The following is a 26,842-nucleotide window of genomic DNA, read 5'->3' as shown; positions in this document are numbered from 1 at the left end:
ATGGGCCCAGAGGGACGATCAGAAGTAAGAAACCAACTGAGTACTTGTGAGGAAAATCGTCCCCATGATACAGAGAGAAGAAACAGGCTTACATGATGAGGCGCTGTTTAGAGCAAGCTAGATGGAAGTGTTTGGTTTGCTGGCAGAGATGGGTATTTAACATCAAAACAGGCTTTCATGTAGTTGTGTCCCTTGAAAAATCCTTAAAAATAGGAAACGCATATCCACCTCTGTGAAAAGATTTGGGCGAGGTTGCCCTGATGAGAGGAGCCTGGTTGGCTAGGATGACTTTGAAGGGTCCTTGTAACTTGAGGATTCTGTGTTCTAGGACGAGTGATGGAAATCAGGAAACAGAATCTCCTGCAAAATATTTCCTATGCTTTGAAATGGAAATTAGGCTGTTCCAATTTAGGAATCCAATTAAAGCAAATAGTCAGGGTGTTAGCGGGTTGTGCTCCTCCCTGTTTGAAGTGGCAAGTAAAGAGGGAAGGTTGCTTTTCCCTGGATCAAGCAGGATCTCACTCAGCCTGTTTTCATCTTTACTTAGCACCTGCTGGCTTGAAGTGGTGTCGCCCAAGTCATTAGATGGGGCATGTGCCAGCAGCTTGACCTTCCAAGTCTGCTGCCCCTCCCCCCTGCCCCCATGACAGCCTCTCCTGATATAGATGGACAGGGGCTGGTTTAAAATGACAGTCTCAAGTTCGTGTCGGAAGAGAAGGCTAATTCAAAGAAACAGCCGGGCAAGTTCCCTTTCTCTGTAGGAATAATTATCAGCCCCCTCTCCATGGCCCACCTGGGAGCCCATTTTGCCTTTAGATCCCGCTGGCAGAAGACCGACGATGAACTCTGTCGACATAGCATGTCCTTTATCCTTCACAAAGCCATTCGCAATGACTTCTTTCAGAGCTATCTCTACCTGCTGGAAAAAATTCCCCTGGGTAAGTGAGTCAGAGCTACTAGATAAGGGACAAGAAAGGGGGACTTTGTGAGGTTCTGAGAACTCAGCAACAGGAGTTAGAACAAGGACACTCTTCATATAAAAAAGAACCTACAACTGATGTCAGGGGACTTAAATGTTTCCATGGCATTCTTTCTTGCAAGGTGCAAAGATCAGGTGCTGCCTGGAAAGTTGGGTCTCTATTTCGCGATGCCTGTGCCCTGTCAAGAACTGTGATTTTCTTTCCTGGGTGTTGGTTTGCCCAACTACCAGGCTTACAGAAATCCATTTCCTGAGTTTTGAAGGACTTTTTAAATATTTGCCACAATTGAGAGGGGGGCAAATTAGGTAACTCAAAGATGAGAGTATTCACGTGGTAATCTGTCAGCTAAGAGATAAAAAGAAAGACTAAACGGTAATAGATCAAGGTGTCCGTGTGTGTGTGTGTGTGTGTGTGTGTGTGTGTGTGTGTACAAGAGCCCACACTCCGCATGATCCTTTCTGGGTTTCCTGAGTCACAGTAATAGAGAACCGAAAAGGAGCAGGTTTTAGTCTGGTCTTTGAATATTAACAAGAAACCTGGGGCAGTGTCTGTCTCCCTTTTCCCTATTTCCTCCAGTTTTCAGGGAATTAGACAATAGGGCAATAAAAAGCTTATCGGGTTTGTTCCACTACTTTTCTTAGCCTCCGTGAATGGGGTTATTTCAAGGAACCCTTAACAGCGCCGAAGAGGAAATAACTTGTGATTAGAGAGTGAAGTGCCCCCACTTGGATTTATATTTTCCCCCAGCGAATGCAGGCCAGTATGTATCAGCCCCCGTCTGTTTTCCTAAGGCTGTCTGAAAGCCCCTTTGTGCACTTGATGTGGCCAGCGTTTCCAGACACGGTAGGAGCCACGTAATTCTTTGTACTGCGTTCAAGAAACTGGTTGCTAGCAGCCTAGTGAGTTTTCTTTTTATAAATCCATTTACGAAGGGATCTTTAATTCCAGACCTACAAATGCTTTCATCTTATACAATGCTTCTTAAGAATTTCCTTATTTGTGATTCTGTTTGATCCTCACAGCTACACTATGGGATGGATAGGATAATATGATTACTTCTCTCCTCCCACCTTTGCACCCTTGCCCCCCATCTTATTTTTTCAAATGGGGAATAGAAAATTCAGAGATGATGAAATCTAACCTAGACAGATCTCATTCAGATAGCAAAGCAAGAAACTAAGACAAGGGCTCTTTCCCATAGGTCACACGGCCCATGAGTAATTCTTTAAGGATGTGTCATGCGTCTCATTTGTATCCAAATGGAAAAACTAGAGCAGTCCCTTTGGAAGGTGAGGCTGTCCTGGTTGTTCCACACACCGGCAGAGCACTGCTTTTCCAGAGACACTCTTGAAAGCCTTGTGTGTGCCACATCTCAGTAACATCTTAGTGGCTGAGCTGCCGTAGACTGGGAAAAGCTATCACTAACAATTACTAAGATACTCACCCAGGGGCAGACGGCTGCCAAATGTTAAAGATAATTACGAGAGAGAAGAAGGAACTCCTCTCTGAAAGTAGCTGAAGATGAGTTAAGAAGGAAGAATAAAACAGTATCTTCTGAAAATAGTTGAAAATTAATTGGGGGAAAGGAGACTATAATTTATGTTTGGTCTCAATCCCTTTTTTAATCAGTAGAGTCATTCTGATTATACCGATTTTTCTCCTCCGTGAATGTGCTGATGGTTTATGAATGATTTTTAATCTTTACCAAAAATATTAATAAGAACAAAGTTTTGACAGTGTCTCCTATAGAAGCCCAGTGTGAAATTGGAAAAAGTGAAAATTTTCTGCTTTAGGGTTGGGGACAGGGTGTGTGCCCTGCTCTGTCCTCTTAGTCTCACCAATGGCTCCTGAGGCACTTTGAGATCTCCCATCAGTTCCCATTAACACTCTTTGAAAACCTTAGTCCATTTCTAAGCCAAAGACGAATCTGTCTCACTTAGTCAGTTTTCCAGAAACAGGTACTGCTTATTTTCCCTGACTGAGATGATTCAGTCCAGGCATTCGTTTCCCTTGAGAGTAACCGAGGTGGCCCCATCCACAGTGTCTCTTTGATTTTAGCAGTTGGGAGCGATTTTTGTCTGTACGCACTACGCTATCCTGCAGTAACAAACTAACCCTAAAATCTCAATGGCCAAACATAAAAGTTTACGTTTTTGCTGTATCGTTTCAACGTGCATTGTGGGGATGGCGCCTGTGTTCCACATGGGCACTCAGGGATCTAGGATGGCAAAGCCTCCACCATTGGGAACATGCTAGTCACGACGGCAAGGAAGCTAGGAGCTGAAGTTTTCCTACTAGCCCATAGATATTGTGTCCCAGAAGGACATACATTACATCTCTTTAGAGACCATCGCCCAGAACCAGTTGTGTGGCCCTGTCTAACTGCAGGGATGCTGAGCAACATGACATACTGTATGTATATGTGTCTCTGGTAAACGCTTCTGCCCGGGGGGAAACACTGATTTCTAGAGGTAGAAACACCAGACACTTCTGCTCTCTGATCAGTTCAATTTAGTGTAAGAGACGTTTATGGAAGCCTGTCATTGTGCAAAGAGCTCTCCAGTGTCCTGGAGAAGATCCAAAGAATTAGACACAGTATTTGTTCTTCAGAATTTTATAAAATGGTAATGAAGGCAAATCAACAAATAATTTTTTATTAATCCTTAAAAGGTTTAAAGTAAGGTTACAGGAAAGGCAAGCTGTCAGCCCTATGAATATTCGGCTTTTTTTGCAGTGTTTTCTTCTCATGACAGACGCTAAAGCACCTCCAGGAGACGATAAGCTAATTTCAAGGGGCGGAAAGGAACCAGCGCGTGTGTCTCGCTTGCCAGTATGACTTTCATCCGATCACAAATCTTCCCCAAACCTGTGATTATCTTGCTTAACCCTTGGTTTTCTTCCCTAGGTGATTATAACGTCTATTTATGGAACGCATATACCTACCTATGTTAATTCTCTGATGGGACTCTAGTTTCCACGACTCGTTTATCTTGTCCTCTTCTATATCTACAGAATTTAGCATTGACCATGGCTCCTGGCACATAGAAAGAACTCCGTATCTGTTCACAGCAGATCAAGTGGGCTCTTAGTAATAATTCATTTCAGGTCACTCAAGTCTTGAGTTCAAGTTCTGACATTGCTCCTGATAGAGAAAGTCGCCTCTGGAAGTTGCTAAAGTCTTTGAGTGTCCTTTTCCTCAGGGCAGTTGGAAGCATTAAGAGCAATTGCACGTAGTAAATAGCCAACACTCGGTAAGGATTAGTTTTCCTTTTCTTCCTCGGAGCCAGGCCTCTTCTAATGTTACCATGTGGTCTTCCCGAGCAGAAGCAATACCAAAGACGATGAGCTCCGCGCACTTGTATGGGACTTTTCAGGCAGCAGGGGGTAGTGAGCTTTTTGGTTTGAAATGAAAACTTAGCCAATAGATGTGCTCTCTCCTCAGCTCCACTCAAGGGTTTTGGAATTGGCTTCCCCTCCTTTTGATGGTTTCAAAACTTCACAGAAATGAAAATAAAGCCCTTCTTTTAAAAAGGTTAGGGAAAGGCTACTGTAGGGTCTGCACAGAGAGTTTGTTGTTTGGGGTAACTATGGGAAGGTTGGTGGCTAACCAGACTCTCTGATTCCTTCTTTCCTGCCTTCATCCTTCCAGCTGCCTGCATTAGGTGGCCGGTCCCACACGCACACTATGCAGGGACATTCAGTCATGGGGACATTTGCTGGAATATCCTTGGCCAGATTCAGAAATTTGTGGAGAAGCAAGAGCATGCATGATACAAATTTCCTGTGAAGGCTTGGCTGAGGCATCGAACACAACACTGTTCAGGAAGAAATGGGCGTAAGCCTGCCGCTGCTCTCAGTGCTCTGTGCGTTCCTAAGTCAGTGACTCCTGACGGCGTTAGGTTACACCGTTCTTTTCCGCACCTTACATCTGCGGGGCAGATGCGCCGTGGAGTTAAGTGACCTACCAAAGGTCACGTGGCTGTGGGTGGGGAAGCAGGGTTAGAATCCCGGGCAGTCTAACTCCAGAGTCGGCCTTTTTTTTTTGAGGTTCAGAATCATGTTGTCTCCCAGTGAAAACGGCAACTTGAGTTATGTAGGCAGCATGGAAGGTTTACTGTGTTTATTTGTTGACAGGAACATTAGCTTTGTACTGAGATAATCAACAAGAGAGGCAGGCCAGTGAGTAGGTTCATGTAACCTGTTTATACCAGCACAAGTGCCCTTGGGGGCTTGGGGTGAGTGATTTGTCCGAAGGTGGTTGTTGGTGATCAAATAGGAAATAACAACTGCATACATCTCCAGTTGGTGAAGCAGTGCTCACGGGGCTTATTAAGGCCCAGCAGAGATGTGCCTACAGGTCAGCCCCTCCAGGATCCTTCTAGTGCTCCCCACAGTGCACTTCCGAGTACACAGAAGTCAGTGACTGTTGATCACACACGGAGTAAGAGTCTATTACTCCTGTGCTTGTTAAAGGCTTCGTCTGACTTCACATTTAGAACAGGGGTTCCACAGTTTAGCAGAATACGGATGGGGTAGGACATGGCTATGACATGTCATTTCTATGTGATATTAAATTACTAAATCTTTCTGAGTCTCTCATCACTCATGGGCAAAACGATGACTCTACCCCCAGTTCCGTGTTATCATAATGAGGATTGAAATAGATAATGTGAAGAGTTTATATGAAAGTGCTTAGTATAAGGCCGGGTGCCTAAGAGGTAACCACCAGTTTTTAGTAGCCCCCCTTCCCTTACCTCTTTCTACAGAAATCAGTCTCCAAGGAGGAAATTGCAACAACGGTCACCTCTTTGGCATCACAGTTAAAGGCCCCAGTTAACAAATAAAAACACTTCCCATCAGACAAGTGGGACTGCCAAACAAAACTCAGCATATAACCCTTGGCATTTTTCAAATTGATTTTACCCGTGTGGAGGCACCGCTGCACAACTCACTGAACAGTGATACGTTTTTCAAACGTTTGCTGTTACCTTTGCAATGCAGATGCCGCAAGATTATTTGCTTTAAAGAAATGGAGAACCAGATACCTTGTTTTATTTAGCAGAATTTTAGATACACACATGGCATGAGAGAGATGAGATACAGGTTTTGGATTTAAATAGACCTGGGTTTATTTATTTTTTAAAAAGATTTATTTATTGGACAGACAGAGAAAGAGTGAGAGAGGGAACACAAGCAGGGGCTGGGAAAGGGAGAAGCAGGCTTCCTGCTGAGCAGGGAGACTGATGCGGGGCTCGATCCCAGGGTCCTGGGACCATGACTTGAGCTGAAGGCAGACGTCCAACAACTGAGCCCCCAGGTGCCCCTCGACCTGGGTTTAAATTCTGATTGTGTTCTCAGTAGCTACTCAATCTTGGGTAATTTAGCTCTTGCTGTCTTGTGCTCTTCCGTAGGTAATAACATCTATCTTACCTGTTCTGCTAGATGTGAGTGCTAAGCATAGGTAGCGCGTACGTCCGTGTTTGGTCAACGGCAATTACTATGTTTCATTACGTGGATGTGCCTAATTAGGACGATAGATAGAAACGACACGGAAAGTGTAACTTGCGTCACGTATGTCAGATTTTCCCTCTAGCCACTCTCTCCTTTGTTGAACCTGCATGCTATTCAAAGAACACAAACTGAGCCATATTCATTTAGTCAGTGGATATTCAAAAGAGGCCTACTATGTGTTACGCATAATGGTAAGTGCTGAGGTTGCAAACACAAGTGAGAGACAGCCTTAGCCTGAAGAATTTATGTAGGCGAGAGAGCCATACAGGGTGTTTTTGTGGAATGTGGAAATAGAGCCCCACAGGCTGCTGGCGAGGTGCACAGGACACATGGTGACTGCTGAATCAGGGTCTGATTGTTCCAGTGCACATCTCACCGTGAGGAATCTCCCCCCACTATCTTAGCCTGACTTGTAGACTTCTAAAGCTCGATAGTAGGTGAGATAGAACACTCAAGAGAGAGTTGGGAAGATGTTCAGCCAAGTGGATAGGGAATATGGCATGGGGTGGCAGGTCCTTGCCGAAGTGGGGAAAGTGTGTTGTCCCCCTGCCCTCCCTTTGGTCACCTCATTTGTGTTCAAGCCTGGAAAGAATTAGGAACCACTGAACTAGCCCTCAGCTGAAAAAGAAGAAACCCTCGAAAACTTTTAGGGTAGGTAGCGCATTATTTTAGAGATCAAAACCACCAGATACCTAAAGCATCCAAGGAGTAAATCAAACCTAGAGGGCCCCTCAGGGCAATTCCAAGACTTGATAATCACAAGTATTCTAGTATTCCGACACACAAGACCTAGATTGTCTTTCTTATTTAACTTTTTTTTTTTTTTAAGATTTTATTTATTTATTTGACAGGCAGAGATCACAAGAGGCAGAGGCAGGCAGAGAGAGAGGAAGAAGCAGGCTCCCTGCTGAGCAGAGAGCTGGATGCGGGACTCAATCCCAGGACCCTGGGATCATGACCTGAGCCGAAGGCAGAGGCTTTAACCCACTGAGCCACCCAGGCGTCCTCTGTTTAACTTCTGTCACTTAGCATAATGCCCTCAGGGTCCATCTATGTTGTCATAAATGACAGGATTTTCTTCTTTTTTGTGGTTGAATAATATTCCATGGTACCTAGATACTTCCTCCCTCCCTCCCTTCCTTCCACCTTCCTTCCTTCCTTTGTTCCTTCTTTCCATTTTTACCATTAATTCTTTAATAGCTAAATTGGGAAGTTCTCATCTGCAAATCTCTTTTATGGATGGTCTTACCATTCATAAAACCATCTCCTATTGGGCTTTTTTCCCCCCGTTTATAAACAAAAAGTTAACATGATCCATTATCCTATCTCAAATCATTTCAAACTAAATCTCTCAAACTTAACCTCCCTCTTCTCTCAGATCAGTTTTTAGTTGACAAACAGTTTTAACATCTGGAACAAAGTCTAAAAAAAGTATAACCAACCATTTAGAAAAACAAAAAGGAAGAAGAAGGAAACAAAAGACAAGAAGATACTCAGCAGATATAAGTGCTTAGCTATTAACAAAATTTTCCTTAGGAAATTCGCAAGATCTGAATTCTTCTTCAGGGCAAATTAATGTGTATTCTACTTTCCTTTTTGTAACAAGTAAACCATTGAAAGGGTCTTGGGAGTTCAGCCCATAATGTAGGTCAGGAAATAGTACCATATTATATCAAGAACGAGTAGAACTATATCAAGAACTCTGTCTTAGACTACCCCAAATTTCACAGAGACATTGCAGTCCTACAAGAATGAGCTGCTAGATGTTTTCCTTCACTGGAAGGCACAGGCTGATGATTGATTACCTTATCTGAGTCAACTTGCATCATTGCGGGAGCTACCAAGCGAGGGGAACATGGGGCTGGCCATGACACCTCATATATCCTTTTAGTGAAATGCTCCTGTCAATTAGGTGAAAATGAGAACTGAAGCCCATAACCATAAAAAACTACCTATTGAGTCTGACCCCTGCTGGGCTTGGCATTCACTTATGGTCTAAGTGTTGCTGGCATAATGGACCATTCCCATTTCCAGATTAAGGGTTTTAATAGACTTCACCAACTAGTTGACTTAAGCAGGTGAGGATGAGTATGGCTGCTTTGCTGCTTTGGCTGGATCAATGAGAGTACTGGGCTCTAGCTTGCTTGTGGTCCCAGGCAGCACGCAACTTGGGGAAGAGTCTATGAGCTGTGATTTCCTAGACTGGTTTTCTGAGACACAGAAGAATTTGGAGCACTCATGTTACTGGGATGGCGAAGCTTGATTTTTGTCATCCCTGTAGAATATATTGAGCCACCTGCTGTTCACACAACACTTTACTAAGTGCTAGAGAAGAGAGATTGGTGTAGGGTAGTAGTTTCCAAAGTTTTGAACCTGAGGACTCGCCTTTTAACGTATTTTCTTAGTTGTTAATATGTGTATGAAATGGCAAAAAGCATCTACATATTTAATTCTTTTCAAAGATTTGTATCTAAAAAATCTGTAACAGTTAATATATATGGAACTATAGCATATAATATTGTTAGTCTCTAGAAAGTGTACATTGGAACTGATTCTTCTATCCCTTTCAGCAAACTCATGACTATTCAAAGGTCCAAAAATTGGCTCCAACATCTCTTTCCATCTTTGGAAAATACTGGTGTAACTCCATAGATGGAATATATTATAATGAAACATTGTAAGTGGTGTTTGTTGGATTTTTAACTTTTAGAATCAAAATTTGGGACTATGTAATTGTTATTCAATCAAGAACCAAGTAGTGCCTTAGTCCAATTTCACAACCTCAGTGCTACTTGAATAAAAATGATTCCAGTTAAGGTTAAATAGATTCTCACATACTCTTTTTATTGAAAATTATGTTTATTTTGATTTGCTTTATATCATAACATTTTTGTAATGTTATATATTTTGTTTGGAGTTTTCACCTGTATTTTATTTGTGATGGTTGAGATAAAAAAAAATATGTCTTCTTTAGAATATAACTAATTTCTCTTTGATTCTTTCTTACTCTATTGCCCAGAATCCAATTCGTTCTACTTCTGGATGAACTTATGTTTCTGAAGCCTATATTTGCTGTTGTAATAACGACTGATTTCTTTCCAGATCTGATAAGTATCTGTCATTTTGGGATTTCTTTTCATTGGATTCCTGGGTTAATTTCATTGTCTTTTGACACATACCTTCTCTTGATTTTAACTTTGATTGGGCTGGAATATAGCTTCAAGAAACTCTGATGAATGAATCTGTGGTAGGTAAATATTCTTTCATGTTTGACTGGGTATAAAGTTTTAGGTTAAAAATAATTTTCTCTCAGAATATTGATGGCATTCCTTCTTTGTTTTCTAGTATTTATTTTTTTCTTAAAGATTTTATTTTTAAGGAATCTCTACACCCAATATGGGGCTCAAGCTCACAAGCCCCAGATCAAGAGTCACATGCTCTACTGACTGAGCCAGTCAGGTGCCCCTGTTTTCTAGTCTCTTAACTCTTTCTTTCTCTCTCTCTCTTTCTGCTTTATTTCTTTCTTCTTATGTTTAGCTAGCCACTGTTTAGTACATGATTAGTTTTTGATGTGTTCAATGATTCATTAGCTGCATATACTTCCCAGTGCTCTGATGAGACCTATGTTACAAGCCTGATTCTATTCCTTTGAATATAGTTGCCAGATAAAATATAAAACTCTAGATATATTTGAATTTTAAATGATCAATGAATAATTTTTTGTGTAAGTATGCCCTGTGCAATATACAATATTTCAAGTATACATATACTGAGAAATTTTTATTATTTATATAAAATTTAAAACTGATTGCTTGTCTCTTATTTTTATTTGCTAAATCTGGCAACCCTCCTTGAAGGTCAACCACCTTTCCCCTTCTAAACAACTTTAGGATCTTCTTTTTCTAGGATTATTATTCCTTGTGTTTTGAAATTTCCTAAGGATTTGTGTAAATTAAATACATGTTGCTCAGTATTTGTTGGACCCTACAATCACTTTCAACTCTGGGAAATTTTCCTCTATTATTTCTTTAATAATTTTCCTCCTTCCATTTCTCTGTTATCACGAATTCTAATTGGCTTGATGTTTGGGCCTCCTGAATTAAGTCTTTATAGCTCTAATCTATTTACCTCAGTTTTTCATGTCTGTCTTTTTATTTATGTTCTGGGATTTATTCAGTGTTCTATTCCAAATGTTCTATTTGATTTTGGTAATCAAAACTTTAATTTCTAAGAATTCTTTGTTTTTCTTTGAATTATCACTTTCTTGGCATCTTATTTTTGGTTTATGGATGCACCAGTTCTCATATCTCACCAAGGTTGTATTTTTTTCTATTTAGTTTTGGTTTAAATTCTCATCTACTTCCTGAATTATTTCTGTTTTCTTTTGGGTCATTTCTAATGGTTTATCTCTATCTTTTTCTTTCAGACTGCTGTTTTACCCTCATGTGTTTGGAAATCATTTTTTATCCATAGTTAGGGATAAGGACAGGTTCAATGATTCTAGGTAATGGAGAAGGTTTCCTCTGTTAAATGTCTCCCCTGAAAAGAAAGGATGACAAGGAGCTGTACATGTATAGGTAGATCTTACCAGACTCTGATCTGTGTGAGCAGATGAGATGCTTGGGTTCATCTCTATGCTAAAATGAGTCGTATTCCAGGATGCTAACACTAACTGCTTTAGGTCTCCTTGGGCAATTAATTGAATTAAAAAAATTTTAAAGAAGACAGTCCCTCACCCAGGGTTATAGCTGTGCTGCCAGTTGCTTTTGGGAGGGTGTGTTTGTCTTCTCACTGGTTGGCTTGCAGAGAGATGTTTGACTAACTCTTACTTCCTTTTGCATCTCTACAAGACTGAAAAAATTTTTAGCTTTGTTCCATCTGCTTTTTGTCTTCCAAACATTTGTTGAAATCATGAATCCATCAGTGCACTCCTCGCGTTTTCTTCACTGTTATGTGTTGAGTTTATTAAAACAATTTGGGAGGAATATGGGGAAAGGCAAGATAAGTACATGTATGCAGCCTACAGACTTGAATCAGAATTTCCTTCCTTTCCTCCACTCTCTGTCATTTCCTCCTGAATGTCCTCTAATGAGAATATTTTATATCTAAAGAGGTGCACTTTTGTCTACAAAAAAAAATGTACGTCCATATTTACTCTTCAGAAATGGGAGTACATATTTTTTCTAAAAATAAATGTCTTAAAATAATACCTTGTATGGTTTCTTAAATAATTAAGTGGCACGGTATATGTGAATGTGCCCAATATACTACCTGGTACAGAATAGTTGCTCAACAAATCATTTTATCCATTTTTATTATTTTATTTTCAGAAGAAAGAGCTCAAGCACATCTTCTGTAATGTTGATACAAAGAAACAGTTCAGTATGAGTTGCTTTAAAAAGTGGTGAAAAAAATAGCTACTCTGAATATACCTTGTGATTAGAAGTAAAGGTTAATGATTAAGTTCTCATAAAATTTTGGAGCTCAAAGATAAAACTCACTATGAAACTTGTGACCTTCTTCATTCTATTATAGCAAATGCTGTTAAACTTCTAGAAAATATAGTAATAAACTAAAGTTCCATTAAACTATAGAGTTAGTAAGTCATGAAAATGCCACTATGCATGAGATACCTGAAGATCAGAGAGGTTAACAAGTTTTCCTGAGGTAACATAGTAAGTCTCTGAACCAGAACTCAAACCTAGGTCTTCTTACTATGCCTTTCCTCCACAGCACAAATTCACAGGCTTCTAAGAGACAATTCAACATATGTTAAGAATGAACTTGTTCTGTCATATAAATCTTAATAATATTTCATTTGCAGTGAAATTGTATGCTTTAACAAGTCAGATCATCAATGGTGAGATGCAGTTCTATGCCAGAGCTAAACTTTTCTACCAAGAAGTACCTGCTACAGAAGAGGGTATGATGGGAAATTTCATTGAACTGTCCAACCCAGATATCCAGGCTTCTCGGGGATTTCTTAGGAAATTTGTTGGGGTGAGTTATCCAACTGCTGCTTGATAAGGAAGCAAAGTCTTTGCAAACATTGTACTCACATGCTTCTGTGTGGTCATTTAAGTCATATTGAAGCCATATAGCTCAGCCAATAGTTGAGCCTGAAAGCCTGCTTTAAGATGTTGAGAAAGGATGGGTTGCATCAAACCGCTGGTTCATCCCACTTGGCATTTCGTCATCCTAGTACCAGCTAATCTCTCATGCTTCAGGGGAAGGTGAACTAGCAGTGCTAATGTTATAATTTGGGTATTAAGAAGACATCTCTTTTTGGACTCTCACAGACGAAATAGTTGACACCAAAATGATTGATGAGAATGCCATTTGTGACCTTGGGGCCATTTATTGCTTTCCTGTAATACAAATTCAATATAGTAAAGAAATGCATGCTTATGCGTGGTTTTAAAATGATAAGAACAGCAGAATCTCTTTACATTATTTAATACATAGTGCAGACTTTGCCTTGAAAGAATGTGATCTTTCTGTAGCTCTGGTCTTGGGTGAAACTCTTTCCTTACTTCCCCACCCTATAGAGACAGACTGTATAGTGTGGTGGCCAAAAACTTGGGCTTCAGAGTCATTAGGTTCTTCTATTTAGTGTATAAGCAACCTTGGAATTGTTTCTTAAGTGCTCTAAGTCTCAGTTTTTTCACCTGTGACTAGGGCATAACCCTAGAACCTTCCTCATAGGATAATGTGAAGATTAAATGAGATAATATGTATCAAGTGCTTGCTTTGTTGTGCATAATTATCATCCAGTAAATCTAATTTATTTCTACTACTCCTAATAATAGGCTTTCATAAAATACGTTCATTACAGTTTAAGGAACTTCATGCAGTTGTTAGAATAAACTTAGGAGCTGCGGACCCAATAAAGCTGCTATTGGTCCTACTGAAGCCAGAAAGTCCTAACTGGCAAACGGGTTTCATCCCAATTCATTCTGAAGTCATCTATTGGAAATCTGGAGCCCATTTTATTCTGATAAAAGCACTGGGTGTTATATGAGACTGATGAATCACAGGCCTGTACCTCTGAAACCAATAATACATTATATGTTAATTAATTGAGTTTAAATAAAAAATAGAATAAGTAAACATTATAAATAATTTATAATAAATTTATTATAAATAAACATTATAAATAAGTATTTGGGTTAGGTTGCCAAGCTCCTTAGAAGCACACTTTAAGAATATCCCTAGTGTCGGGGCGCCTGGGTGGCTCAGTGGATTAAGCCTCTGCCTTCGGCTCAGGTCATGATCTCAGGGTCCTGGGATCGAGCCCCACATCGGGATCTCTGCTCTGCGGGGAGCCTGCTTCCTCCTCTCTCTCTGCCTGCCTCTCTGCCTACTTGTGATCTCTCTCTCTGTCAAATAAATAAATAAAATCTTAAAAAAAAAAAAAAAAAGAATATCCCTAGTGTCGCGGTGAGGTTCACCTCACATCCATCCTCCTTGGAGCCCCAAGTGCCTGAGCGGAGAGAATTGGATCAGGATGGAGCATCCACTGGGGCCCATGTGTGAGCATCAGCCGCCGCCCCGGGGGACGGTAAGGCTGAGGTGATGGCTCTGTATAGGTCAGGGCAACCTGGAGTATTTCTAATCAGTGTTGCCGACTGATTTCTTGGAGTGGTTTTCTGAGATAGTCGCTCAGCTAAGCACTTTAGAGGTATCGTCTTGATTATGTTCCATCAGAATTCTAGAAGGTAAGTACTATCATTATCCTTGTTTTTCCAGTTGTGGAACCTGAGGTTTGGACATGTTGCGTAAGTTGTCAAGGTGATGGAGCTGGTAAGAGACAGAGCCGGGACTGAAGCCCAGCCAGGTCTTCTGACACCAAACTCTTTTCTCTTAACCACAACATATTTTTTCCATTTGTCTAATGAAGCAGAAAAATCCTTGCTGTGTATGTGTGTGCGCGCGTGTGTGTGTACCACAGACCTCAGTTCTCCTCCAACCTGGCGGAAAGCAATTCCTCCTGCTTGCCTCGTGGCGAGGCTGACTTTGATCCCACTGCATCTGAGAAGCTTAGCTAGTAATTCAGCTGTCTTGTCACTCCGAGCGGAATGCCAAGCTGACCATAGGGATGCTGGTCAGACAGAGCCCATACACATGCCCATGGACCTGGGAAAGGAAACAGCCTTATGCTTGCATATTTATGTTGGAAAAAAACAGCCTGCTCTTTTCAAACAAATGTAAGGAGTCCTTCTTAGTAGACAAGGCTCGTTGTGAAACAGTGACCTCTAACTAACTACAAACAGTCTTTTTAAAGAAATGATATTTTCGTGCTTTGACCTTAATAATCTGCTAAATTAGTATCCAGGTCAAGATACAAGGCGCTAGGGAATACGAGTATCTGACATGATTTATCTCATGTCGACTGGGAAAAGGCAGACCATTTAATATGAAATTTTGTCTTCCTTTCACCACCTAGTGATACAGGACAGTGGAAAAGGTGTTTACACTTGTTTCAAATGTGTTTGCTTTAGCAAATAAACAAATGATACTAGGATGATGTCAGTGGCATGGCCGATAACTTTCCTCGTTTTAGCCTTCTAGTGGGGGAAAGCAGCAGTTTATACAAAGTAACCAGTATTTGGTGGTTCTTTATCTTTGACCTCTTGCAGAGATTAGATGACTAAAAACTCTGGGTCTTACTTGTTCTATTTCATGGTTTTTATATGGTGGCATTTAACACTTTCCTTTTAAACTCCACTAGATGAACTTAAAATGATGTTCTTTGAAGCAAAATATATAGGCAGAATCAAAACTAAAATGAAATTCGTAACAGCATTTTGCTATTTTGTATGAATCCATACATAGGAAGACCGCATCAAAAGTGGCAATGAAAATAACAAAAACGTGCTGTGATGAGCACTGGGTGTTATACACAACTAAAGAATCACTGAACACTACATCAAAAACTAATGATGTATATAGAGTGGGCTTACTTAACGTAATAAAAAATAAGCATAATATTAGATGTAATATTTATTCAAGGTCATTATATAATAAAAGCGTTTTTCAATTAAAAAAAGAAAATAACAAACGTCTTGTTTTGAAATCATACATTGTGTGTAGATCTAGTCATATTCATGGAAAAGACATGAGCTTTCAACAGGGGCAGCCATGGTGTCCAAGAGGCAGGCGATGTCCCTGAGATCTGTTTTTAAATACTCCTTCCTAGAGGAGTTGTGTGTGAATGGGAGAGAGTGAAATTTGGTGCCAGGATCGGGGAGGCAGTGCCAGTCTGTGTAGAGCAGATAAGGAGAACTAAGCCAGAGTGGTGAGAGCTGTGGTGCACAGAATCAGGGCGAAGGGTACCGTAATGTATTTGTAAATAACCATTGTTTCCCAAAAGTAACTATAGTCAAATATCACACATCTAAATTGAAGAAAAATACAACTCCAAGGGTGAGAATTTTCAAGAGCATTCTATCTCAAAACTTTCACCTCTCTGACCCTCGGTTTCTTTGTCTAAAAAAGTAGGGAAATTAAACATGAATGCTTTAAAAACTCTAGGGTTTTGCTAAGATCCTTCAAGGTCTTATTGGAAGAATGATAGGGAGGGTGAATGGGTGAGGCCCTACCTCCCATTAGCCAGAGCAGCTCTGTGTTTATGTGGTTCATTGAGATAAAGGAGGGAAGCTTTTATCATCTCAGCGCTCTTTTTCATTCTGTGGTTTAAGTCTAAGACTACTTGCTACGATAACCTGAGCAACATGATGCATAGAGGCTTAAAGCCAAGTAACGGGAGGAAAATTTGTAGTTATAATCTCTAATTGAGCATGTAAATTTCTACTAACATCATTTTCAGTAACTCAAATGAATTTCCCTATACTTTCCCCATCTTGTTTATGTAACAGATTTACTTAAAAGATGTTTTCATTATGGTGTTAACAATACAAATCTTTAGCCTAGGCCTTTTTTATTTTTCTGAACTAGTTTACACTATAATACCCGAGTGAGCGAGGTGACATAGTGTAAGTAGGAACGGCAAACCCACGGAACACGTATCGCCACTTCCCCATCCCAGGCTCAAGGCAGACGTTACTAGACAATCACAGGACTCTTTCCTTCATTGAGTCTCATTGAAGCCTTATGACTTTGTTGAACACAGCATTAGACGGATACTACCAAGGGAATCAGGGCTGGTACTTGAAGCGACAATGGGAAGGCAGAACGGGCTTTGGATCCAAGCAGTTCCCTGTTCAAGTCCTAATTCTGCCATTACTGTGTGGTATTAGAAATCTAAGTTTCCTCAGCTTCAAACGTGGGAATAATCATGATTTTATGGAATTGTTTTGATTATTATAGTTATTACAGATGCAAAGAGCTTCTGTGTATGAGCACTTGATAAATCATGGTTATTATGATTCCATTTGAAAAGAAGCCACAACAGCCCCACTTTTTGTTCTTCATTGTGACTTTATCGATGTGAAGAAGGCCTCCTGGGTAGACTAGAAAGGAGCATTTCCGCTGTTTCCTTCTGCTCAAACATCACCTCTTGATCCGTAGACAAATGTTTTTTTAAAATCCTTAGTTGCTGTGAAAACAAGAGCAGTCTTTCTCAAGATTTTGATTGGCAACATAAGTATCTTATTGCTGTAATTTTTAACACAAAACATACTTAGCAGTCATCCCTCATTACAAGTAATCTAGACAAGATAATGCATAGACACTGAATAATATACTCGTGTATATGTGTGTATATATGTATGTATATACATATGACACATATGTATCTGTGTATGTGTATGTACCCATATGTGTTACTTTGTAGAAGCAAGTTGGAGAAAGTTTCCATTGTCTGGTTTCCCCCTGCACCGCCTATCTATCCTTCACCTCCAGTTAATTTAGCGTACAGACATACTTCATAAAAACAATTTTAGAGGGAATTAGTGTCCAGTAAATCAGGTAATTTCTCTTATAAAGGCAGAAAACAATTTCTAGCATGAAAAGAGATGAGGAGACTTTGCTGCAAACATCTTCTATCCATGTGACAGGGCTGTGTGCCATTGGGGCTAGGTTTGAAGTAAAATTCTGGCCTGAAAGGCTTTCTCACTGCTTTGCCCTTCCCTTTCCTTTCCTTTCCTTTCCTTTCCTTTCCTTTCCTTTCCTTTCCTTTCCTTTCCTTTCCTTTCCTTTCCTTTCTTTCCTTTTACTTTTCTTTTCTTTACTCTCCTTTCTCTTCTCTTCTCCCACCACTCCTTTCCTCTCTTTTTCCTTCCTTCTTTCCTTCCTTCCTCCCTCCCTTCCTTCCTTCCTTCCTTCTTTTTTTTTTTTTTTATATAGCCACAAGCCACCCTGCAGGTCCATTTAGCTGTGGGCTTGACCCAAATTTGCCATTAATACAATTCTACTTTTAAAGGGCTTTCAGTGGTTCATTTCCTTGAGAAAATTACCAAGTTTTTAGACCTAAGATACTACTTTCTGACTTTGAAATTCTTTTGAAGATCTATACTTGAATAAAATAAAGAAAGTGAAAGCTAGCAAGGTTGGGTATTTTTTGAAAAAGGTAACTGGGTATTCTAGAACTCAATCTAGAGTTGGTAGAGGGTGGTAGTGGGTACATGCCCGTGTACTTTGTTCGAACTCACTGAATGGTATATTTAAAAGAATGCATTTTATTATGTGAAACTGACCAAAATAAAGTCGGTTTAAAGAGGTCATTGGAGCGTCCTAGACTCAGGGTCAGTGTTTGTATTTGAAGTATTCCATAAGGTACCTTTCTGCAGGGCCCCGGGAGAGCTGGGACAGACTGTGCCTTGGATTGCGGCTCTGGGATAGGAAGGGTCAGCGAGCATGTCTTGTTGCCGGTTTTCAACAGTGTGGAGCTGGTGGACATGATGGAATTGTTCCTCCTCGAAGCCCAGAACTACCTGCAGGTCAATGGGGACAAGGTAGAAAGTTACCACTGCCAGATCCTGCAGGAATTCACGCCCCCATCGGGCAGATACGATGTCATCTGGATTCAGTGGGTCTCTGGTTAGTGCTGCATGGTCCAAGACCTGCCTTTCTCCCCTTCCCACATAGAGAAGAAAACACCTGGGGCTAATTTGAGGATATGTGGAGAGGAAGCAAAGACCTAAAGAGAGATAGAGTTGTAGTCATGCTTAGAGCAGTTAACTAGACTTGGGCATCTTAGAAACCCCCAGAGCTCTGCTCCTCCCAATCTCTCCCCTAAGATGCTCTGCTACAAACCTGAAAGTTGCCATCTTCAGGGATGGAATGTCTTTATACCAACCTAACTCTAAGAAGAAAACCAAATACTTGAAAAACTTTAAGAAGTGAGGTCAAAAAAGTTTATCCCCATTTATTGGCAAAACTAGACTTTCTTAGATTTAAATTCTCAGGAAATGAGGTAGCAATGAATTAGAATTTGATCTAAGTGAGTGTGTGTGTGTATCTAGGAGACACAGAGGAGTGATGACAAAATTGGGTTGTTTGAGGATGATGGCGCGGACTCAGGGGCTAGGCAATAGTTTATTTTGTGCTTGTGAGATAGACCAGCTAGTTGAATTCCTATTTTATAGATGGGACACGGAGCCTCCTTAGAGAGGATACCCGTCCTCTTACCTAAATTCCTTTTTTTTTTTTTAAGAATTTATTTATTTATTTATTTATCAGAGAGAGAGAGAGAGCACACAATTAGGCAGAGGCAGAGAGAGAAGCAGGCTTCCTACTGAGCAAGGATCCCAAAGTGGGACTCGATCCCAGGACCCTGGGATCATGACCTGAGCCAAAGGCAGTGGCTTAACCACTGAGCCACCCAGGTGTCCCCTCTTACCTATATTCTTAAGTCTCCTGCAAGTAGACCAGTTCAGGCTATTAAGTAATTAATTCATGAATGAATGAACAAATGGTCTCCTTATTCTTAGCCTTGTGGTCTCTCCTACCTTCCTACTCTCTTCCCTCACACCCATCATTTCATCCTGTTCCCCATCTACTTGGCCTCACCTGTAGGGCACCTGACTGATAAAGACCTTCTTGCTTTTCTTTCCCGGTGCCGAGCTGGCCTGAAGGAAAATGGTGTCATCATACTGAAGGACAACGTGGCTCGGCAGGGCTGTCTCTTCGATCTCTCTGACAGCAGTGTGACTCGGGACATGGACATCCTCTGGAGCCTCATTAGGAAGAGTGGGCTGGTGGTGCTGGGCCAGGAGAAGCAGGACGGTTTTCCAGAGCAGTGCGTCCCAGTGTGGATGTTCGCGTTGCACAGTGATGGACATTCCTGACTGGCAGTGGAATGCAGGGCTGGGCTGCACAGGGTGCTTTGGGGCAGAGGTCCTCTCCTTCTAGTTCATGGGGTGATGGAGAGAAGAGATGCAATGCATGTCTGGAAATGATGTAGTATGTAGAAGTTTCCACTAATTTTATGAGGACATGCACACACCCAATGGATTTTCTGGACAATAGAGTGAAACAGCAGGAAAATTGTTTTAAGAACTGTTTGTATACACCCAAACTATACAAGTGAACACAAAACCAGAAAAGGGATCAAGGTTAAATTCTAAACTGTCTTGGTCTGTGAAGATTTGCATTATGGAGTATCCCGGGATGGGCGGGTTCAAGTCCCCCTCTCTGCCCTCATGCTAGTTACATTCTCTTTCGTTCCTCTTTCCCACTGCGACTTCTCTTAGACGAAGATCCACCCTAGTTAAGACGGCACCAGTCAAAGTGTCTATGAAAACAAATCCGCTGCTTCAGTTTTCTTTAGCCTTTCTCTTCCCAGAGAAAGTATGTGTAGCTTCACTCTCTATTTTGGTTCAATCTTACCACCCAATGATGTAATATGGATGTAATTTGATAACAGAGGTCTCCATTTCAGTGATGAGGAAGTGTCTCCTTTCAGGAGAAAATGTTGTACATTGAAATTTCAGCTGTGAACTACAAGTAAATGTCCTCGATAATCTAATTTTAGCCATTGGCCTCCAACACTGTTTGCTTCATTGTAGCCAGTCCTGTTTCTTTCTTTGCTAAGAATGTACATTGGGAAGAGAAGGGAAATGATAAACCCTGAAAACTAAGCTAACTGGACTAATTTAAGGCATTGGTTTAGTTCAAAATAATCTAGGGGATGCCTGAGTGTCTCAGTTCTTTAAGCATCTAACTCCTGATTTTGGCTGAGATCATGATCTCAGGGTATGGCCTGCCTGGGGCTCCATGCCAGGTGCAGGATCTTCTCTCTCCCTCTCCCTCTGCCCCTCTCCACCTCAAAAAAAAAAAAAAATCTAAAATCATTCAAACAAAAAATGCAATTTAATGTTTTTTTTTTTTAAAGATTTTATTTATTTATTTGACAGAGAGAGAGATCACAAGTAGGCAGAGAGGCAAGCAGAGAGAGAAGAGGAAGCAGGCTCCCTGCAGAACAGAGAGCCCGATGTGGGGCTCGATCCCAGGACCCTGAGATCATGACCTGAGCCGAAGGCAGCGGCTTAATCCACTGAGCCACCCAGGCGCCCCACAATTTAATGTTTTTTTAAAGATTCATTTATTTATTTGAAAGAGAGAGAATGAGAGAAAAAGCATGGCAGAGGGAGAGTCAGGTTCCCCCTGAGCATGGAGCCCCATGTAAGACTCAATCCTGGGACTCCAGGATCATGACCTGAGCTGAAGGCACTTGCTTAACCAACTGAGCCACCCAGGCATTCCAACTTGTAATTTACTTTTTATTAGCAGAATGTTTAAGTTAAATATAACTGATTTAAGGCACTCCAATATCTTCATGTTGAAAATATACATATTTGTATATTGACATGTATTTGTATCTTGATACATGTTGAGTCTTGTTTGAGATGCAAAATATCAATTTAAGTAAAGAAGGTCTACTGCATGGATATGCTATAACCATAAAAAATCATAGTTGTAAGTCAGAACTCTAACTTAGGAGGAAAATAATCGTTATGAAACATTTACTACCCTGTTATAGGATTACCGTGGTAGTTTTATTTATGTCCTGGAAAATTAAGTCACTTACTTAGCCTCTGGCACCTTCTACATGTTGTGTTACTTGCCGTGCTCTAGGGTAACAAAACAGAATGAGAGTTGGAACCATTAGAGAACAAACCAGAACTAAATCAAATGGTAAGCCATTGCTAAACAAACTGAATATGGCAAAACATGGGCATTCATGATTTAATCCTCTGTGCCTTGGAGAAAATTAGCCAAACCATTTTTTAGGGCTTATTCTAGAACTTTTCTTTTATACTAGCACCCGTAATTCTCTTATCTCTTGACTTTCTGTTTTGCCAATATTCAAATGCTAGTTGACACATTACCAGTTGTCTCTGCTCCCAGGTTCTTGAGCTTTGGAAGAAATAACATGGTTGTCCTAGAAATAGGTTCTTTAACTCAGATGAGTTTTGGAGGTTGACCAGCAGTCCCTTCGTGTTCCTAAGTCAAGTCACTTTACAATTCTCCTCAGACTGGTTTCAGATATTTACTGCTTTATACAATTTCCCAACTCCGCATCCATCCTTAATTGAGAAAGCTGAAGTTGGGCATCTACATTGCATTAACATCCCCTCTTTATTCTGCTGAGAGTAAGTATAAGGTAAATGGAAGGGTGGCTGAAAAGGGAAGGTTATTGGAGCCAGATCATGCTGTTTCATGGGTCATGCTAAGGTTTGGATGTATTACACAAACAACAGGAAAAAATTCTGGAGGATTTAAGTAAGGGACTGATTTTCCTGGTCGTGGGAGTGGAGGCGTAGATTGTGTAGAAGGAAGACATTTTGAGTGAGACCTACTCCAGGCGTCCTCAGTCTAATTCAACAAGCCAAACATGCTGCTGTGTGTTCATTGATGCCTCCATGTTGTGGTGCAAGTGACAGTCTATGTTAGTCCCCCAGTTCTGTCCATAGTCCACCTGCCTCGGAGTCATGTGGGAAGCTTCTATAAGACAGAGATGGACAGATCCTGTGCCCATGAGAATCTAGTTCTGTGAAGTGGGCTCAGATATAGTCTGTATTTTTTTTATAGGGTCTCAAACTGATTCTGATAATTAGCTTTGTTTGAGAATACTGATGGGAAAAGAGGTGAGGAGCTGGGCTAGTCAGAACCCCAGGAAGATAAGGTCGGGAAGGCAAGAGTATGGGCCTGTTTCCGGGGAAGAGCTAGATAGTGAAATCCGTTCTCCACACTGATGTCAGTCTTTCTGCAATATAATCTATGTCATGTATAAACTTTCAGTGGCTCCCCGTCACTGACGGAGTGAATTCCCATCTCCTTGGAAGGACATATAAAACCTTTTGTGATCTAACCCTGCTTTCCCGCTGCAGCTTCAGATTTTCCACATCCCCCGCAGCTGTACTTAACTACGTCAGTTCCCTAAAGGAGCTAGGATTTCTAGCTCGTGGCAGTTATAGATATTACTTCCTTAGCATAGAACATCTCTCATTCTTTTTTGTCTGACTCAGACTGCTTAGATGTTGCTCTAGGAAGGCTTCCACAGCCCCGAGGTGCTGGGTTAGGTGCCCTCGCTCTGTGCGACCTTCATACCCCGTGCTTCACCTTTTACAGCCCTTGTCACGTGGCATCATAAGCAAGGCTACTTGACATTTCCCCTCTTTAAGTCTGAGCTCTTTAATGGAACATTCATGGTTGGAGTCTCAGTCATAGGCTTAGGCTCTAGTATAGCAGAAACTCAAGCCTTTCTTGGAAGTCTGAAAGGTGATGTTATGTAGAAAGACTCAAAAACAGCCTAAGTTTCTGCATTCAACATGAATCAGAGCAAAGCAGCAGCTAAAAAACAAGGGTGTCTGAAGTTGCATGGGCACTGGGATGAGTAAGACTGGTCAAAACGGTGATCAAACAATTCCAGCTCACAAGAACCAGGAAATGCACAGAAACAAGAAGGAAGGGAGTTCAGGGATCAAGCATCTGAAAAGAGATTGTAGCAAGGAAATTGGGTTCTGAGGTGAAATGCTGCCTAATTAGGAAATCCCCTTTTCTAATAGGAGCCAACCCAAGGGCATGGCCAACCCAAACCCCATAGTTTCATCAGGTGAGAGGGTGGATTTCATAAGAGAGATATTTAAAATTGTAGGTAGGTCATAGCAAAGCAACTCTTAATCCTCTCCCATTTCCTGCTAGGCAACAAATCCAAGGAAACAAACTAGGCTGTAGATGAAGTTAATCCTTCTGTGAATGTTGCATGCAAGTCGAAATCGCTCACCTGTACTTCCCAGATGAATTCAGTGCAAACACGCCTGCAACTCCAGATGAACTTTGGAGGGCCCCTCGGTTTATGTAGCGATTCACGAATGGGTGCAATCTCTATCTTCACCTCCTTTTCCGAGAGCCTGAGCCGCCACTCCGAAGCCGCATCGCAGGAGCACGCCAAGTCTTCGGGGTCGGCAGTTTTATAGATTCGGGGCCATCATAAAAATAGAAAACAAAATGAATAAGGTCATCCACGTGAAAGATGATCTGCTTTGTATTACGGACACGTTTTGGCCTGATCCTGGTTTTTTTTCTTTACTCTCTACCATTTCCTGAAACCGGCCTGCTCTGAGTGATGTACTGGGGAGAAGCCCTGTGTCAGATGTATTCAGCCGCCTGTCATGAATAATTAAAACCAGTTGTGTTATGCTTTCCTTAGTTCCCCTGACTCTTTGATGCTTTGGTGTCCATGCCAGAAAACTACCTCTTATAATCATCGGAGGCCAGTGTTTTTGCAGAGGTCACTGCGAGCTAATTAGGCAAATATGTGAAAAATAGTTTAAATTATCTCAATTAGTAGAGTGTGTGTATAGATGTATCTAGGGTGGGGTTGCGGAGAGACTTTTAAAATAATAACTGACTTGCAGAGTTAGTGATTTGGTGACAGAGAACTATGCATATACGGTACCTTTGTAGGTTCATTAAGCTGGCATGGTCTGACCTTTTGCTGTATGACAGGCAAATAAACATATAGAAAATGTCCAAGTAGATCATGGTTCTGTAATGGGAAAGACAGATACATAAAGAGTAATGAGTCAGGACGAAAAGGACCACAAGAGAAGTATGGACAAAGAATTAAAGTGATGTACAAACCAGAATCTCTGGGATTCGAGGGATGCCACACAGAATCCACTCACCCAACATTTTTTGAAAGCCTCCGGTATGTCACCCAGGTCTCGAGGGTCTCAGGATGCACCAGGGAATCAAATCCAAACATCCCTGGCCTTGTGGAGCTTGTACTCTATAAGACCTGGGGGTGCACTAAATATAAATCAGTAAATTATTTGTTATGTTAGAAAGTGGTAAGTTTTGGAGAAAAAAAGGGGAAAATAGAGAAGAGTAAGGGGAATTGAGAGTCATGAAGAAAGGGCTGTAATTTAAAATAGTGGCCCGCATTGGATCCTTGGCGAGCTGACATTTGAGCAAAGGAATGAAGAGGGTAAGGACATTGGCCATGTGCATGTCCAGGGGGAGAGGGGACAACCAGTGCAAATACCCCAAATCTTGAGTACACTTGGCCTACTTGGGGACCAGCAAGGAGGTCAGTGGAGCTCTGGCAGGGTGGATGAAGGAGAAGGTGCAATTACGTATGAGATTTAGAGGGATAAGGCTGTGGCCAGATCGTGTAGGGTCTTGAAGATTATGGAAGGGGCTTTTACTCTGACCCAGAAGGGAAAGTGCTGCAGAGTTCGGAGCAGCGTAGTGACATGACCTTTCCTTGACTTGAGAAAAGTGACAGTGGATGGAAGCAAGGAGACCAAGTAGATCGGGAGTTCGTAAACCATGACTCCTGCTCCAAATTCAGCTTGTTGCTTTTTGTAAATAAACTTTTATTGGAACACAGAGAAGAAAACCAAACAGCTACAGCGATAGCTAAAACTAGAGCTCAAAGGGCCTGAACTTAGGCAGCGCCCACAGGAGCAGACGACATGCAGGGGAGGCGAAATCAACAGGAGCTGGTGCTGACTGGGTGTGGCTGATGAGAGAAAGAAAGGATCCAAGAAGACTTGAAGATTTCCAGCTACAGTCACTGGGTGGAAGATGTTCACGTTTAGAGTTCAGGGAATACGTGACAACGTCTGAGGTACCCTGGCCGATGACCCCCTTCAACAGACCGTCACTTCGTGACGCACACTCTGTTCCGTAGTTAGATACTTCTTTCTCTTCTGGAACTCGACATTCCTTAAAGTAGCTTCAAGACTTCCGAGGGACCAGTCGTTTTTTCCCCTCTAAACAATTTAGCCAATTTAGATATGGACTCAGGAATCAAGGATGAAATATTAATATAATTAAGTGTGGAGGAAGGCTGGAGCCCAGTAAGACTTCCTCTGGGGCTCCGGTTCCCCGACCTCACACGTCTGGATCTTGGGGCTTGACTGCCCCCACCAGCCCAGTGCTCCCCACTGCATCCCAACCCGGGGGGACTCAGGTCTGAAGGGCTCCTATTTGCCAAGACAGATACAGGGACACGTGCAACCTCTCCTGACTCAGGGAGGATGGAAGACTGACAAGAAAGGCTTGTCAAGCATCAGGCATCTACACTGTCTTTCCACAGTGAAACGAGAGCAAGACGGAAGACAATGCTCGCTCTGTGAATCCAATCACTTCCGCCAAACTCAACAAGGGACATCGCTACCGTTTTTGTGAGAAGGAGTAAGGTGTGAAGGTCTCAAGCGCTCCTTCTTTCCTCCCCCACTGATGTCTCCTGGAAGTAGAATGAAAAAGCTGTGCCTCTCTGTGGAAATCGAGCACAGTGCGAGGCAGTCCCCCTTCCCACGACAGGACCTGCGTTAGACACACGAAAACTGAAAATACAAACTCAGGTAGCTTTGCGCAGCGGCATCGTAGCCAATGAGGTTTATCTGAGGCGCGATTATTGCTAATTGAAAATATACACTCAGGTAAAGTAGTCTAGTCCTATGTGGGCCCTAAATGGGAAAGTTGCCTTCTTGTGGACAAAGTGCAGGGCCAGAGCACTAAGGAAATAGCCTGTAGGGAAATAGACTGTTTCACTGGTCCAGCCGGGCAAAAGGGGGAACGTTTAGTACATGGAGGCATGGATGCCTCGTGAGCGTCAAGGGTGAGGCTGCGCCTCAGGATGGGACCAGAGAAAAGGGAGCCCCTAGGAGCTCATGAAATAGACCCTCTCCATCTCAAGCCTTGGCTTCTCTCTGAGAGTATGCTTCATTTTTCTCTTTTCTTGTGGGTGGCGTTCTCTGTGCCCTCCTCTCTGTAACAGAAAGCAGAAAATACAGGCTACCAGGGCTTCCCTGTTTGCCTGCTCTGGATTCAGCCACAGAGAGTGACTGAGGAAGTGACGACTCTCAGTAGCCTTGACCTTGCTCTCCATTCTCCTTTCGCGGGCAAGGGTTACCAGCTGGTCTGGCCTAGGT

General features: G+C 41.8%; 1 protein-coding gene and 1 non-coding gene across 2 annotated transcripts; both read left to right on the top strand.

Moving 5' to 3' along the window:
* Window positions 1–784: 784 nt before the first annotated feature.
* Window positions 785–19,741, top strand: NTMT2 (N-terminal Xaa-Pro-Lys N-methyltransferase 2). Its single transcript, XM_045982147.1, has 4 exons — window positions 785–938; window positions 12,316–12,491; window positions 18,242–18,491; window positions 19,470–19,741. The coding sequence occupies exons 1-4, from the start codon at window positions 785–787 to the stop codon at window positions 19,739–19,741; spliced, it is 852 nt and encodes a 283-aa protein (XP_045838103.1).
* A 6,533-nt stretch (window positions 19,742–26,274) lies between these two features.
* LOC123928511 lies at window positions 26,275–26,409 on the top strand. Its single transcript, XR_006815725.1, has one exon. It is a non-coding gene; the product is annotated as a U4 spliceosomal RNA (small nuclear RNA).
* Window positions 26,410–26,842: the final 433 nt, after the last annotated feature.

The sequence above is a fragment of the Meles meles genome, chromosome 17 (assembly GCF_922984935.1).
Source record: "Meles meles chromosome 17, mMelMel3.1 paternal haplotype, whole genome shotgun sequence".
NCBI classification, from domain to species: Eukaryota; Metazoa; Chordata; class Mammalia; order Carnivora; family Mustelidae; genus Meles; species Meles meles.
Note: the sequence above shows the minus strand (reverse complement) of the source record. Positions and strands in the feature narration are given on the sequence as shown.

Excerpts from the sequence above, each read along its gene's own strand:
- NTMT2 (XM_045982147.1), top strand. The coding sequence starts at position 785 with ATGGCCCACCTGGGAGCCCATTTTGCCTTTAGATCCCGCTGGCAGAAG. Across the intron at positions 939-12,315 it reads GCTGGAAAAAATTCCCCTGG|TGAAATTGTATGCTTTAACA; the intron begins GTAAGTGAGTCA and ends TTTCATTTGCAG. Across the intron at positions 12,492-18,241 it reads TTCTTAGGAAATTTGTTGGG|GGCCCCGGGAGAGCTGGGAC; the intron begins GTGAGTTATCCA and ends ACCTTTCTGCAG.